The sequence below is a fragment of the Cryptosporidium bovis genome, assembly GCF_009768925.1.
Source record: "Cryptosporidium bovis isolate 45015 chromosome Unknown contig_27, whole genome shotgun sequence".
Lineage (NCBI taxonomy): Eukaryota > Apicomplexa > Conoidasida > Eucoccidiorida > Cryptosporidiidae > Cryptosporidium > Cryptosporidium bovis.
In genome coordinates, this window is record NW_027125017.1 from 65254 (window position 1) to 81345 (window position 16092).

At 23.9% G+C, this 16092-nt stretch overlaps 5 protein-coding genes across 5 annotated transcripts; 3 read left to right on the forward strand and 2 right to left on the reverse strand.

The window, feature by feature from the left end:
• Window positions 1-1006: 1006 nt before the first annotated feature.
• On the forward strand, window positions 1007-2400 carry FG379_001901 (uncharacterized protein; the record flags this gene model as incomplete). Its single annotated transcript, XM_067327504.1, has 7 exons — window positions 1007-1024; window positions 1176-1191; window positions 1257-1331; window positions 1406-1544; window positions 1619-1840; window positions 1917-1989; window positions 2347-2400. 7 exons carry the CDS (start codon window positions 1007-1009, stop codon window positions 2398-2400), a joined length of 597 nt encoding a protein of 198 aa, XP_067184233.1.
• Window positions 2401-2703: 303 nt separating this feature from the next.
• On the forward strand, window positions 2704-6488 carry FG379_001902 (uncharacterized protein; the record flags this gene model as incomplete). The annotated part of the gene is made up of 2 exons (XM_067327505.1): window positions 2704-6387; window positions 6465-6488. The coding sequence occupies 2 exons, from the start codon at window positions 2704-2706 to the stop codon at window positions 6486-6488; spliced, it is 3708 nt and encodes a 1235-aa protein (XP_067184234.1).
• A 183-nt stretch (window positions 6489-6671) lies between these two features.
• Window positions 6672-7766, reverse strand: FG379_001904 (uncharacterized protein; the record flags this gene model as incomplete). Its single annotated transcript, XM_067327507.1, has 1 exon — window positions 6672-7766. One exon carries the CDS (start codon window positions 7764-7766, stop codon window positions 6672-6674), a length of 1095 nt encoding a protein of 364 aa, XP_067184236.1.
• Window positions 7767-8437: 671 nt separating this feature from the next.
• FG379_001905 (uncharacterized protein) lies at window positions 8438-10801 on the forward strand (the record flags this gene model as incomplete). The annotated part of the gene is made up of 1 exon (XM_067327508.1): window positions 8438-10801. One exon carries the CDS (start codon window positions 8438-8440, stop codon window positions 10799-10801), a length of 2364 nt encoding a protein of 787 aa, XP_067184237.1.
• A 74-nt stretch (window positions 10802-10875) lies between these two features.
• Window positions 10876-15746, reverse strand: FG379_001906 (uncharacterized protein; the record flags this gene model as incomplete). Its single annotated transcript, XM_067327509.1, has 2 exons — window positions 10876-10886; window positions 10946-15746. 2 exons carry the CDS (start codon window positions 15744-15746, stop codon window positions 10876-10878), a joined length of 4812 nt encoding a protein of 1603 aa, XP_067184238.1.
• Window positions 15747-16092: the final 346 nt, after the last annotated feature.

The window sequence follows — 16092 nt, forward strand, 5'->3', positions numbered from 1 at the left end:
TTTTAATTTTGTCAAAAAAATAATTGCTATATATATTTTTAAATTATATTTCACACTTGTATCTTAAAAATATGTATATATGAATACATTTATATACTTACATACAAAGATTATATATTAGCGTAATTTTATTTCCTAAAATTTACGACTTTACCTTTATTATTTCCTCTTTCGTTCATACGCATTTAACTTTTTTTCCCCTTAATCATTTATTAAACTGGCTTCGGCGCCACTACACTAATTTTTGTTTAAGAAAAATCACTTTTATTTATCTTTTTTTGATATATGTTTATTTGTTCATACAAATGAGTATTGTATTGTGTTATATAAGTTATACATAAATGTATTAATCTAATGCAATTCACATAATTTATTTCTGGCACACAGATAATTATTAGATATAACATATTTATAAATGAATAACAATATATGCTTTGTGTCGCATTTAACAGATAAATTTTTTTTATAAACACGCTCAACTATAATCAGATAATTGTTATCCCTTAAAAAAGAATATTTATTGGAAAAAAATGTGAATTTTAATTTAAAAAAATATAATAAATTCAAGGTACCCGTTTGTTATTTTGCTTTTTTTTTCAGGATATTTATAACTATTTTGTTTTATGTTTTATCCTTATTACACCAAAACATATTACAAAAAACATAGTTTACTTTTTCTTGTAAATACTGCCTACATAATTAAATGAGTATTGATATTACAACAAATATTTTAAACTTGTTTTATGTCATTTAAGAAATTAGATTATTTCCTTCCAACTTCATTTTATTTTTCCATTCTAGAATTAACATGTATATTTTACAAATTTAATATTACCGCACTAAAGTGAAATAACTTAATTGGTATTTGAATTATACATTAATTAATTATTTCTTTCTGCATTGAAGAATAGAGAAGAGTCACTTTAATTGATTAAATTTTGTCATTGTAACCATATTGAGTTACATATTTCAAGTTAAATAATTATTTAGATACAATTTTCTATATATGTGTAATCCCAAAGAGGTAAATTCAAATAATTATTCTTTCTTATTAAAAACTAATTTATGGCATTTATATAATGATTTAAACAAAAAATAATTTAATGTATTAAATTGTACTTTTATTGCCAAATATTATTATTTTTTACATTTATTTCATAACTTATAACGTTTAGGTTTATTTAGTTACGGGTATGTATGAAATAATTTTGCATTCTTTTCAGTTAATTTATTTATTATTTACTAATAATCATTAGGAAGCAAGAAAAAAGCAGAAGAAATAATTAATATTTTGAAAGGAAAAATAAATGTTAAAGTTGAAGATATAGATCGTGAGTTTTTTTTATTTATATTAAATTTAACATTGTATAATTAATTATTGATAATGGAAACACCATCCTAATAGTCCCTGAATACCAAGGAACTCCTGAAGAAATTACCGTAAATAAATGTAAATTGGCATATAAATATATTAATAAGCCTGTTTTTGTTGAGGATACATCTTTGTGTTTTAACGCCTATAACGGACTCCCTGGTCCTTATATGTAAGTTTTTTTATTGTAGCGAATCATATTTAAACAAATAATAATATTTTTAAACTATCTCGCTTTTGTTACAGTAAATGGTTTATAAAATCGATAGGTGCAGAGGGATTATTTAATATGTTAATGGCGTATAATGACAAAACTGCATACGCAACTACAATAATAGGCTATTATGATGGAGCAACAATGCCTGAACCTATTCTATTTAGAGGTCAAGTTGATGGTGTGATTGTTGAACCGAGGGGATCAAAAGAATTTGGTTGGGATTGTGTCTTCCAACCAAACGGGCATTCAAAGTAGGTTTTATTTTTTACCATTATTCAACATAAAAATATGACAATAATTTTTTTATAACTGTTAATGCAAAAATAGAACATTTGCTGAAATGGATCAAGAATATAAAAATACTATTTCACACAGATATTTATCTCTTAAAAATCTTTGTGTAAGTTTATATAGGTAAAATATAAATACTTAACTTTTCGTTACCTACATGTAACAACTATATTTGATTTATCCACTTTCTCACGAATATTATGTTTATCAAATATGAATGATATATAATTCAGCATTACTTCGATAAACTTGATCCTTAGTTACATATAAAATCCACTTTTCGTTAAAATTTACACTTTAAGTCACATTAAACGAACTTTTTTATTACATTGTGGTTTAATTGTCTTTTTATCATTCACAACCGCTAAACTTGTATTTCATTTTTCTAGCAATTGAAAAAATAAGTAAAAATATATTATAGAAATATAGTGCACTAATTGAGAATGAGTAACGTTAAATTTCTAAGGTAACAGTTTGTAAAAAGAATAACACATGTTTTATCAAAAATGACACTTTTTAAATGAACCGATGCATTTATTTTATTCTATTGATACTTAATATTGCGTTTCTCTTAAATGAAATGAAATTAAAGGTAACGTTTCTGGCGCCATTATTCCAATTTTTATGTAATTTAGTACATGGATGAAATATAATTACATTAGAAAAGAAAAATTAATTATTTAAAAATAAAGGAAAACGACAATAAAGCAAAAAAATCAACATGAAATTTATAAATATCGTAACTAAATTAATACTATACTGAATACAATAACTTCTTAACAATAGAATTGAAAATCATATATTAGTGGGGCAATAGTACAATATGAATGAATATAAAAAGATAACATATATACTATTTATACTATCATTCTTTAATATATGTGTTGAGTCTCAAAATTATTATTTTGATATCAATCACATTTTTAAGTCTACATTCGGTTTTAATTTCATGAGGAACTATGGAACTGCTAAAAAAGATAGTAAATACTTCAAGTACCGTGATTATAATAGCATAATTGATTATTTGGATAACTTGAAATTGAAATATAGTGAGGTACTTGAATTATCAAAAATTAAAAGTAGAACAGGTCTTAAATGTGGCAATGAAGAGTGTTTATATCTCCATGTCAAATTGGGAATGAGAATAAATGATAATAATACTGAAAATGAGTTAAACATTCCAAATATATTAATACTTTCAGGTATGCACGGGGACGAAAAAATAGGAGTAGCTGTTTCAATCGGATTAATTGAATCAATAATAAATGAGTACTCTAAAGGGAATATTGGCGTAATACATTTACTAGAAACTAGAAGAATTTGGATTGTCCCTATTGTTAATCCATGGGGATATTACCATAATAAAAGAACAGAAAGAGACAATGATGTAAATAGAGATTTTCCGTCAAATAGTGGTATAAATTGTTTGATGAGTGAAAGCTCAAAAATAATATATGATTTATATAACAATCATTCGTTTATATTCGCCGCAACTTTACATTCTGGACTTAAAAGTATAAGTTATGGCAAAGGAAATGGAGATATAAATGGCAAAAAAAGTATTCAAGAAATAAATAAAAATATTGAAGAAGAGAAAATAATGGAGCTTATAGGTAAGGAATTACAACTTGCAGCTGGAAAAATATTAAATAATGGTTTATTAGATAATTATTATAAGACGCTGGGAAATATAGATAAAGTTGTGTATTCTGTAAATGGTGGTTTTGAAGACTGGTCATTAAGAGGATATGGAAATGAGTGGAATAATGGTGATTATGTAAAATGCAACGAATTAATTGGCAACGATGATAAAGCAAATAAAGGAGGAACATTGACGTATTTAATTGAAATAGACGAGAATAAAAATCCACCCGAAGATACACTTGGACTAATAGATGATGTATTTAAAATGATAGATTTAGATAAGATAGCAGTACAACCTTCACATGTAACTAGAAACGTAAGAATGTTAATTAAGTTAATTGAACATTCAAAATCCGAAATATTATTTTTATCTAAACCACCAAATACACTATACTATGGGCAAACATTCAGACTTAATTTTTCGGTTGTAGGTTGTTATTCTTTTTCAAATTTAGTATTTAAATTAAAAGATAAATATAATAAAGAACTGAAATTAGAATTTATTATGGAAAGAAAGGACAATAGTAACAATAATAACAGTAATAATAATAATAGTATTATGACTGAAGTACATAATACAATATATTATCAAAGATGTTCATCAATATTTATAAATAACCAACAATTGCAAGAGTCTCTAAAAATAGATAACCATTTGAATTCTAAATTATATGATAAGAATGAATGCAGCGAATCAAACTTACTAACAAAAATAGTTAACCGAAGTTTTAGAGTTAAAAATAAATGCAAATCATTCTATCAATATAGCAGATATAAACCAATAAGTTTGTTGGTTAAAATTCCAACCGAAAATGTGATTGTTAACACATTCAATCGTAATTTTGAGAATTTTTTATTTACTTCAGAGATAGAGTTCGATAGGGAATTACATAATATTGTATATGACCTAAATTATATTGACAATAATAATAATAATAATAATAGTAATGTTAATGGAAAATATAGCTACTATTGGAGATTTTTTGAATCAAAAATGAATTTAAACAATAACACCTTAAAACAAGAAACAAATAAATTTTCAATTAAATTGAGCAGACCCCAGGACATCTTACAAATAAAATTTTCCAACTGTCATCGTGAGTTAAATGACAAAAATAATTCATTTAATGAGTGGAGTACAATATGCAATTTATTCTTAGAATTAGTAAATTATTATAAAAATGATCAACACAAAACTGAAAATATTGATTATATAAATAATAATAAACATGATGACGACAATAAAAGATTGTATCAGAATTTAATAAGTGGTTATATTAATAATATTAAACTTGGTTTTGGCGATGACTATATATTAAAAAACAACTTAGAAATAATTAATAATAATTATGCCAAATATCTAATAGGAAGTATATATATACTTCCAAGTGATCCAAGAACATCTTCTTTATCAATAAATTTATCAGGAATAGATAAATATAACAAATTTAATGATACTTCTAATATACTAACTGAAATACAAGACTCATCAATTATGTTACCTTACTTCGGGAATGTAACTCTGGAGCTATCACTAAAAGTAAGCAGTGAAAAAGCACCAAAAGGTGAATATTACTTGCTAATGTTTTCACAATTTGTTAAATTATTAGGCAGAAATTTATTTAAATACAACTATCTAAACGACATTATTTATTCAGATAATAAATTTAAAGATTATATTGGAGTTTTCTCATTAATAAACAATCAAAATATAAATTCAAATGAAAACAATTATAATGATAATCATAATTTAATAATTAAATACATTAATATTGAGAAAGTAATGGAAATTATATCTGAAAGTAGATATCAAAAATATAATTTGTTGAAATTAATTGACAAGAAATTGAGCATCGATCAATTAAACGATATATTAAGGGACTATTTTGTCATTATTTGTTTTAATAAACATAAAAACAATACTAGTATTTCAATTGCTATTGGCAAAATCCATTTTGATAGTTACTTAAAATTTTCAACACAAAATAATTATAATGAATATTACAACAAAAATAGTATCGAGGGAAATGAGAAAAGAAGAGCAAATGAAATAACTGGTGTTGTGAATAGAAATATTAACTATCATAGTAAAAATAAGGCAAAAGTATATAATAATATTAGAAATACTCTCTCTAAATGGTGGAAAAATGATTCTAATAGTTATATTAATATTAGATTGGTATTTATATTTACATTAATTCTATTTATTATACTGCCTATATTACACTTTATATTAGTTTTTTTCAGAAAAAAATGTAAATATTCATACATCAACTCGATGAAAAACAATTCAAAAGCGTTAATTATAGATATGCATACACCCCAATCATTAAGTAATGATGAAGATTGTTACGACTATAGAAACAATATAAACAAAAGTAACTATAATCGAAGTAATAGTAATATACTGGGTACTCATGTCAAAATAAATAGCTCAAAAACTAGCAGTGAAATGTTAAATATTGGTAATATTATAGGTTGGAGAAAGAAAAAAAAATACGATTCTCCTGAAATAAACAATAGCCCCAGGGTATCTCCATCTAAATCTATATCTTTACCTAGAATAAGAGGTTATAGTGATAATACAATTGATAATGATGAATGCTATAAGACTTTTGAATTAATGACTGATAAAGATAGATATATATATGGAAATAATCACAATGACAATATTAATTCATATTCAACACTTCAACAAAGAGTTAATACAGGAAATTATAATAATATACATAATTTTTTCAATAGATTTAGCTCTTCATATTCATTAATTAATAACAATGTTGTGAATAACAACAATGATACGTTCAACACACATGAATGCGTGAATAAATATTCACAATGTGATAATTTGAACAAAACAAATGTAAATTCAAATTTCTCATATGATTCAAACATTAATTACGGTAGATCACAGGATAATTATCATGTTTCTAACAAAAGATCAAGCTCAGAACCGAATATTGACATCTTATCACTGGATGATAATCAAGTTGATTTAAACTATGATTATGGATTGGAGATGACAAAAACAAAAAAATATACGTAAATGATTTAATATTAACATGTAAAATTAAAAATATAATTAAAATTTGTTACTATATAATTACTAATATATTTTACATTTTAAGCGAATACCAAGACATAAAATTAAACATTCCTAATTTTATTGTAATAGCAATCAATTAGTCTACTAGCAACCATAGATGGTGTAATAATTACAGGTTTATTTAATCCTTGATTGTTTGTTTCCTCCCCAATATTATTATTATTATTTATCTCTATATCGGAATATATATTAATTAATTTCTTAATGGCAAGCTCTGCCAATTTATCTGGTGATGTCTGTGATTTATTGTTTTTGCTTTTATCATTACAAATTTTCCCCTTTTTTAAAGCATTATTGTTAACTCTATTTCCACTACCGCTGTGAGATGATAATTCGTTAACTTCACATTGCAATATTCCCCACAGTGCTCTAATATTTGTTTTGCTTATATTTAGTGCCAAACTGAAATATTTTCTAGAATTAATAACATCACCTAAAACCATATATGTATCTGCTATTGTATTAATTATATCTAAATTTTGCGGTTCATGTAACAATAATTCTTCCATGCAATACAATATATTTTTGTAATCTTTCCCTATCAATAATAAATTATATGCTTTAAATTTCCATGCCTCAATATCAACAATACACTCTTTTATATGATCTTCAATTAAATCTGGCATCTTATTGTGTAATATACGGATTAAACTCATTCTTAATGTTAGATCTTCTGGATCAAATTTAATTAATTTTTTATATATATCTATTGCCTTATCATATTCGCCCCTGCTTTCAAATAACATACCAACCAATTTTTTAAATCTCAATGTACTACCGTACTTTTTGTCTAATTCGCTGAAACAATACTTTTGCCACTTTATTATCTTGTCTGATACAATAGATTCGCAGGAATCATTTTCATCTTTGTCTCTATTTACTTCCTCTTTTACCCCAAATCCAAATGTAGATATTAATATACTTTCCATGATATCCCATTTATAATTGCCAAGCTTATTCTTATAATTTAAAAGTAGCGTTGAGCCATAAAGTAATACTAACTCTCTTCTGTTATTATTTTTATAGTACTCATACTCTTTCAATAAGTCATTGTATCCTAAATTACATATTTCAGTTAATAACTGTTCCTTTCTCTCTATCCTGCCTTCCATGTACTTATCTTCATTTATATTCATACTATTCAAACATTTTTTATTAAAGAAAAAAAGATTTGATAACATTATGATTGTTCTCCTCAGCAGAATAAATATTGATAAAATATTGCGTATTGGTTAATACAAAAGATACTAACAATATTATTAGTTAATAATTAATTATAACAACTTATTTGTAAATAAATAACAATAATTTGCATAAATAATGATATTTAAAATTATAAAATAAACAAATAGAAAACAAAAATAGTAATTATTAGGAGTATTTATCTTTTAAATTTACGTTACTAATACTTGCACTTTATATATCTATTTATTATAAATAATTCGATACCTGTATTAGAGGTACCACCCCTCAATTAATATAAATATAAATATAAATATATATATATTAACGACTATTACTATACCAATAAATTATATTATAAATTTATTTACAATTAAATGACTTTTTCTTATTAATTAATATATCTTCCGCCAAATACAGCTTTTAGTTACCCGCCCGCAATTTGCATTTAGTATGTAGTACTGGCGCTATGATGAAACAAAGTAAACTAATGTATATCAGTCAAATCTATAATTTATGATGAATTATTCAAAAACTTGAGTCTGGCACATATTTGGTAGTTGACTATCCGAACAAACAGGACACCCAGTTTAAGAACTTTATGTTACACTTATTTAAAGTGGGAATGAAGTTAACTATTAACAAAAAAATCATTGGGTTACTTTTTTTAGTTATCACAGCTGTTGACTACGCTTTGTCATGTGAAATAGAAGGAAAAAATACTTTAGATCGTGATAATTTGTCTTTAGCACTATGGGACAATAATGTCTATATGGGGGATGGAAATTACACAATTAAAACAATTGCAGAGATACTCGATAGTAACGTTTTAAAAGTTGTTAACAATATCACAAAAGACAATATTACAAATTATAATTATGATGTAAAACAGATTCCTAATATAGTTGACAAGAGAGGTGATATAAATAAGTCAATTAGCATTGAATCTATATCAAATAATGATTTAGGTGAGATAAATTGTTTCTACGATAAAGGTACAAATAATAAAAAAAAGAGAACAAAAATTAAAACGTATAAACTTGAGGGATTACCTACTCCAAAAAAAATTAATATAGATGATATCAAACTATTACTCAGTAGAAATAATATAGAATTTAGTATTGATAATATATCTTTGGAAAACAATGAATTACATGATAATATTGTTCACATTAGAAACAATACAGTAAATATTTCTGGTGAAGAGCTACTTCGAAACTTTATATCTGATTCAGATTCAATATGTAGATTATCAATTCAATGGTTTGAAAGGTATCCAAAATATATAAATATAATGAGAAAAAATCAGAATGATTTATCTAGTGATTATAATACATATAAAATAAGTAGTGACAGTAAGCGTTCATTTATAAACAAATGGATAGATATACTTAAACAACTTAAAACACTAGAAATTGATCAGGAATCACTTAATATTTATACAAATTTTATTGAAAACCAAGCAAAAAAGGACCCAACAAGACTTAGAAAATATCACAGAAACATAAGTGTTGAACTTCATGTATTCAATATATTATTAATGAAGCTATTAAGTAAAATAGGGTATTATATGTCATATATTTTATATTTCCCAAAGATTGGTAATATGAATGAAATTTTTACTAACAAACAAAAAAACAATTATAAAACAACGAATGATGAAATGGGTTTAAATGGAATAAAACATGAAAATAATGTATTAAAACATATTAATAAAGTCGATTTATTCGTAAATGAAATATCAACAGACATTATTGAAAAAATTAATCTTGCACTTTCATCGTGTTCTAATGTCATTGAAATCATTTTTAAATATGGCACTGATAATAACACCCCAAAAGAGGTTATCACGCTTTTTGTTCAGTACAAAAAAATAGTTCGAGTTCTTTTAGGTATCTTATACCATACAAATAATTGCAAGAATTGTAAATCCAAATTAAACAATATTGAGTCAAAACTCGTTAAAAGTTCCTATTTAGTTACACAAAATGAATATCCTAATAAAATAGGATTTAAGCCTCACAGTCGTTATATTAATAGTGACAATAATAATGATAATAACACGAATCGAGATGTAGTCACAATTCAATCCAAAGCAGAGCTTGAATTTAAATTTATATCTGAAAAAGATGTTGAAACATTTTGTTCTAACAAAGAATTAAATTTTTATAACAGAATTAAAAGTGATATTCTTACTCAAGTTAATAGTGAATTTAATAATATAGTTTTAGCTGTAAAAAGGCCAAATTGTCTATCTGGTCTTGTATTGTACGACCAAAAGTATAACGAAGAAAGCCAACACGAGTGTACATTAAATATTAAAAGAGGTATTAATGGTAGACCGAATATAAGCATTCAAAATAATGTCAATGATCATAACTTAAGTAAAAACATTATTAAGTTATTTAAAGAAGATATCTTAAGATGGTTTGAACTGTATTACATAGATCGTTTATTATTGGACGAAAAAATGTTAAGTAATTATTCTAATTTCAATGAAATAAATGTTTTACTTCAACTAAAGCTTCTAATTGCATGTCCATATTTGGTCAATAATAACAATATTGATGCTAGAATTAATAGTTTTGGAAACTCTTACACATTAATTTACTTAATTGGAAAAGTGAAAGATATAAATTTTAACGAGTGGAACATTGTAACTAATTTTAATAGAATCAATTCTAGTACAGAGAAACAAATAAAATTCCTTTCTGTAATATTTCCGAATATTAAAAATGGTATTAATGGGATGTGTTCACTTCAAAATATTAATAGCAACATTAAAATACCAAAATATATTAGAGAATCAAATAATTTTACCTTTGAAAGAATATTTTTAAGTAATTTTGAGTCAGAAAATCAAGATATATCTAAATCAATAATAAAAAATTGTTTAAATTATGTTGATAATGGAACAATCATTAAACATATATTTGGTGAAAAAAATATTTATTTAAAATGTGTAGATGGTAATTTTATTATTCAGTAATATATATATTCTTTTTCAAGTGTGCCAATAAATTGTTAATTTTTAATAATATTTCGTCTTTAATGTTATTTTTATTACTTGATGCCTCACATATTGCATTGTATAGCCAGATTAATTTATTTTTTTCATCTAGTAATTTATAACCAAATGATTTTTTTATTATTTCAATTCTGTTATTATCTTTACAATTCTTAAGATTATCCTTTGTTGATAGTAATTCATATAGGAACAAAATTGTATTTTTAAACTCGTGATCAAGATACTCACCTCTTCTCAGAAATAATAGTTTGCAGATAACTTCTAAATCATATCTTATAATTTGATACCTCTTTTCCATTTTGTTGGTAATTTTGTAATTTTTTGTTGAACTATCTTCATTTATTAGTTCATTTAAACCATCATTTTGTAAAAATAATATACTTAGATACTTTATTAATATGTACATGACTTTATTGTTATTCAATTCTTCATCGTTTGAAAATAGTTCTTTATATGATAGAATGATTATTTTTTCTAGATTAAACATCCAATTTATTTCATATTTATCATAATTTATGTTTAATATAAATAAAATGAATTCTTTTAATAGTTTTAATTGTGTAAAATTTAATAACTGATCTTCAAATGGTAAATAATTATACTTTTTAATATATAATAGTATATCATCCTTATTGTCTATATTAACTTTCATTTTCTTCATCAAATTAACAACGCAAATTAAACCTTTATGTTTCCATTTACTATAAATCAAAAAACTAAAAATTTTAAACATCAATTCATATAACAGCAAATTTTTGCTTATATATTTACTTATTTCATCACATTTGAATCTCAACTTCGAAAACATTTCTTCGCATTCATTGTTTCTACTTAAACTAATTGAAATGAATTCCTTAATGTTACATTTATCTTTGTCATAATCGTAATTACATTCATTCATACCACCATCTTTAATCTCATTCTTAATTATATTCTCAATTTCAGTTTCAAAATAGTAGTTAATATAAAACATAAAATAACAATCCAACAAATTAATTGAAAATGTATTTATGTTTATACCTGAATTATCATTATCAGTAGTAATCTTATTATTATCCTTTTTGTTTAAATTAATAATTATATTAAGATAACCAACGATTTTAAATAGAGAAAAGAGTTGATGTATATTTTCGTAGGAACCTTTAATTGATATCAATTTTGTTATTTTTTTATATAAATCTTTATATAGTTTCACATACTCGTTAATAGCTATATAGCATTTATAGGATTGAAAATGTAATTCGTTTGAGACAAAATGATTTAACCATCTTCTCATTATGTTTAACGTAATATCACTGTTGTTTCCAAAGAAATAATTCGAAATTAAAAATGCATTTTGATACAAATTATAATTACAATACATTTCTATAGATTTGTGGATTCTACCTTGAAACAAATTCAATATACAATACTCATGTAGTATATTTTCATTTTTACTTATTAAAGTTGTATTTTTATTCAACGTATCCCTATAATCAATTAGTTTTCTTTCCAAATCTGTTAGTAATTTTAAAATGTATGATTTAATAATGCAATGTTTTTCAACATTCTCATTGCTAGATAATGTATTATCTTTGCTTCTTAAATTTATTAGATATCTTATCCACTCAAAAAGTATATACTCATTATTATTATTACCACTATTAATATTGTTATTATTATTCACACCTGTTATTGAATCAAATAATGCATTTTTATTATTATCCTCGATCACATTCTTATTTTTATTTAAATAGTTCTCAATAATATACAAGTTACTTGAAAAGTCACAGTTGAGCATTGCAATATATTCGATTATATAATCATTTATAGCTATATTATCGTTTTTCTTAAATTCACTTATATTCTCAATTATTTTATATTTAAAGTTACCTTCCATATGATTGAATTTTGAATAGCAGTAAATATGAAAATCAATTAGGTCTATAGATGACTCGTTGTAATTCAAAAACAGAATAAAATCAAATATATATTTTAACATGCCATTACTACTTAAATAATTATATATAGTATCATAATTAACAATTTTTTCATTACCATCTAAATAAATAATCATTTTAAATAAAATCATAATATATAGTGACTCAATGCAGTCCTTATTATTTTGCTGGTAAATATTTTTATTAGTTAGGAATAATAACGAATTTCTATTTATTACTAAGTTTTTTTTTTTTTCATTTAATTCATTTGATATATTAACCATTTGTAATATTTGCTCCTGGCCTCCTATTATTAGTCTAAAATTATTTCCATACTCAATGTTAAAGTCTCTCGTATCTCTAAACCAAATTAAATTTGATTTGAAGTTATACTTGTTTATCAAGCTTTCTACGTGACATAAATTTGATCTTATTATTATATTTTCACCTAAAAGTATATTCTTTTCAAAACAACATGTTATTTTAAATATACTGGTTTTATTCATATCATTTAACACTGCAATCATAAACTCAACATTTCTATTTCCATAATTCTCTCTTTCACTGTTCATAATTAAATCCATACTTAAATAATCGTATTTAATTATCTTATTTTTTTCTTTAAATATATTTTCAAGCTTTAAAGTATTGCCATTGTTATCCTTGTCTAGCTTATTAGTATCTGTACTATTTAAAAATAAAATCAAATTCCCATTTCTAGTTAATAGTATGTATATTTCATTATAAACATCACTCTTATGTCTATTATCTAAAACTATAGTTCCACTTATTACCTTATCCTCTTTCCCCAGTATATAATCTCCAACTTTAAAAAATTCAAAATTTCTTTGCACCAACTGAATGTTATTTTCAAGTACTCCATTACAAGAATAGGTTTTATAATTACTAGTATTGTTATTTAGAGAACGCAATTCAAAATTTATCTTGTATATAAATAGGTTAACCCCATCTTCAATTAATCGTTTGTTATTTATGTTTACATTATCTTTAGTTGCATTTATTTCTGTATTCATAGGCATTTTCACACTTGAAAAATATAGTGTATTTTTTTCCTTAACTACATGACATTCATTAAAATACAAGTATTTAAAATCTAATTTAATTATATCTGAACTATTTATGCTGAATTTATCATTATTATTGTCACTGTCTTTTAGTTCAACATCATACTTATCAATTTTTTTCTCACTTAAACTGTGGACGTTAATATCTATTTCACCAAAAATAGTTTCGAAAATATTTCTCTTGTCATTTTTTTTCTCAAACAATATAATGTAACTCAAATTTCCATTCATTTTATCAAATAAAATTATTACATGACGATATTTTTCATTTAACAGTTTGTTGTATATCTTTTTGTTATTATCTATTCCGTCTATCTCATAAAAATCATCGTTATCAAAATATTCAGAATCACATGAATGTATTAATTTATCTTCATGTACATCGTTTTCAAATTCAAACCAATCCAAATAATAATTTTCGATATTTGTTGTTTTATTAAATTTTGATTTAAGTTTCAAATTTGTATAATGAGCTATATTATTTGGGTTTATAAACAACATGCCTAAATTTCCCAAATTAGTTAGGTAACAAATATATTGAGAATATAAGTAATTAATTGATAGTTTGATTATTCTTTCACCTTTTCCTAAATATCCTAGATCATCATACAATTGATTCCTTTCTCTCTTATTTTCATTTAATAAGTCCATCCCTATTAATTTACCATCTCCAGTTTGAATATATATTATGTGTGAATATCCATAAGGTGATATTATATTATCAACCCAACCACCCAACGTGTTATTCATCCATTCAAATTTGAATATTTCGATATTTACAAAAAAAACTATGTTGCTTTTAGTTGTTCCCATCAGAAAAAGAGAACCATTGCTTGTTTTTACACTTTTGAGACAGAAAATCATATGGCAATTCGTATTTGAAATTGAATAACCTTGGTTATCTGTTCTGTAGTGTTCAGTTTTACTTTTTGAAATGAATAATTTTCTAATTACTTGATCATTGTCAATAATATCTGTTTTTTCCACATTATCTGGATCCAATTCTAAAATTTCGTTATTATTACAGGAAACATATAGTTTATCTCCTAATATTAATAGAATAGTCCACATATTATCTATGTACGAATTATTTACCAACTTTTTTGTACTTATTTCTTTTTTATTAGAATTGTATGCAAATATATAATCGTTTAAACTTGTTCCTATCCAAATATTATATTTGTACTCAACTAAACTTAAAATGGGTTTATCAACAAGCAAATTATGTTCAAAAACGTTTAATAATTTTCCATTACTTTTGTTAAAAATAATAATTCTACCACTCCTATATCCAACAAAGAGGTTATTATCACCATTATTTGTAATACACAAAGCCGTGATTTCATCCGTAAAGAATTTAAATCTTTTTTGTTCATATTTAATTTTTTCATAAATATCATCATTCAACTTACTTTGTTTGTTTCTAAGACTTATTATCTCTAATATATTTATTTCACCGTGAATATCACCTGTTACTATTTCGTTACTTGTGTTACTATTTATAATAATGTTTGTTCCGCTTTTTATTTTAATTGTATCTAATATTAATTCAGAAGAGCAGCTTAATACTGAATCATTACAATCATTAGTGATTCTTAATTCCCAAATTCTGAGTTTATCATCAATATGTGTACTTAACATTAATAGCGATTTAAATCTACAATTACATGAGATTTGCACTTGATCAGATGAAAATTGAAGCATTACCAAACTAATAGGTTTACTTTTAATTCCACAATAAACTGATCCTATTATCTTGTTATCAGAAATATCACCTATTATTATACTATTTTTTGTTGTATAGGCATAAATCTTCCCTGAATTTTCTACAAATAGAGAATTTGTAGAATACCAATTTGGAGAAGGTGGTATTAAAATATTGCTAATCTTTGTATTACTCATATTTTTTATAATGCATATATGAATTAAGTGGGGAAAATACAGTTAGAACAGTTTGTGTACTAATACCACTTTGCAATTTGTCTACTTAAAAAAATAAGAAAAAAGTGTCCACAGTACTCTTGTTTCGAAATTATTATTATAACAATGATATAAAAACAAGAATTAAGTGTTCATTGTTGAAACTTATATATTTAAATCATTTTTCTTGTTTTGTTTAGCAATTGCATTAAAAAGTTATTTTTTGACCAGTTTATGCGGTATTGTTTTGGATTTCTAATAGACAATAATAAAAATTGAAAAAATGTCAACGTTGCTTTTAATTTAATACGCGAAACTATTAAAATTA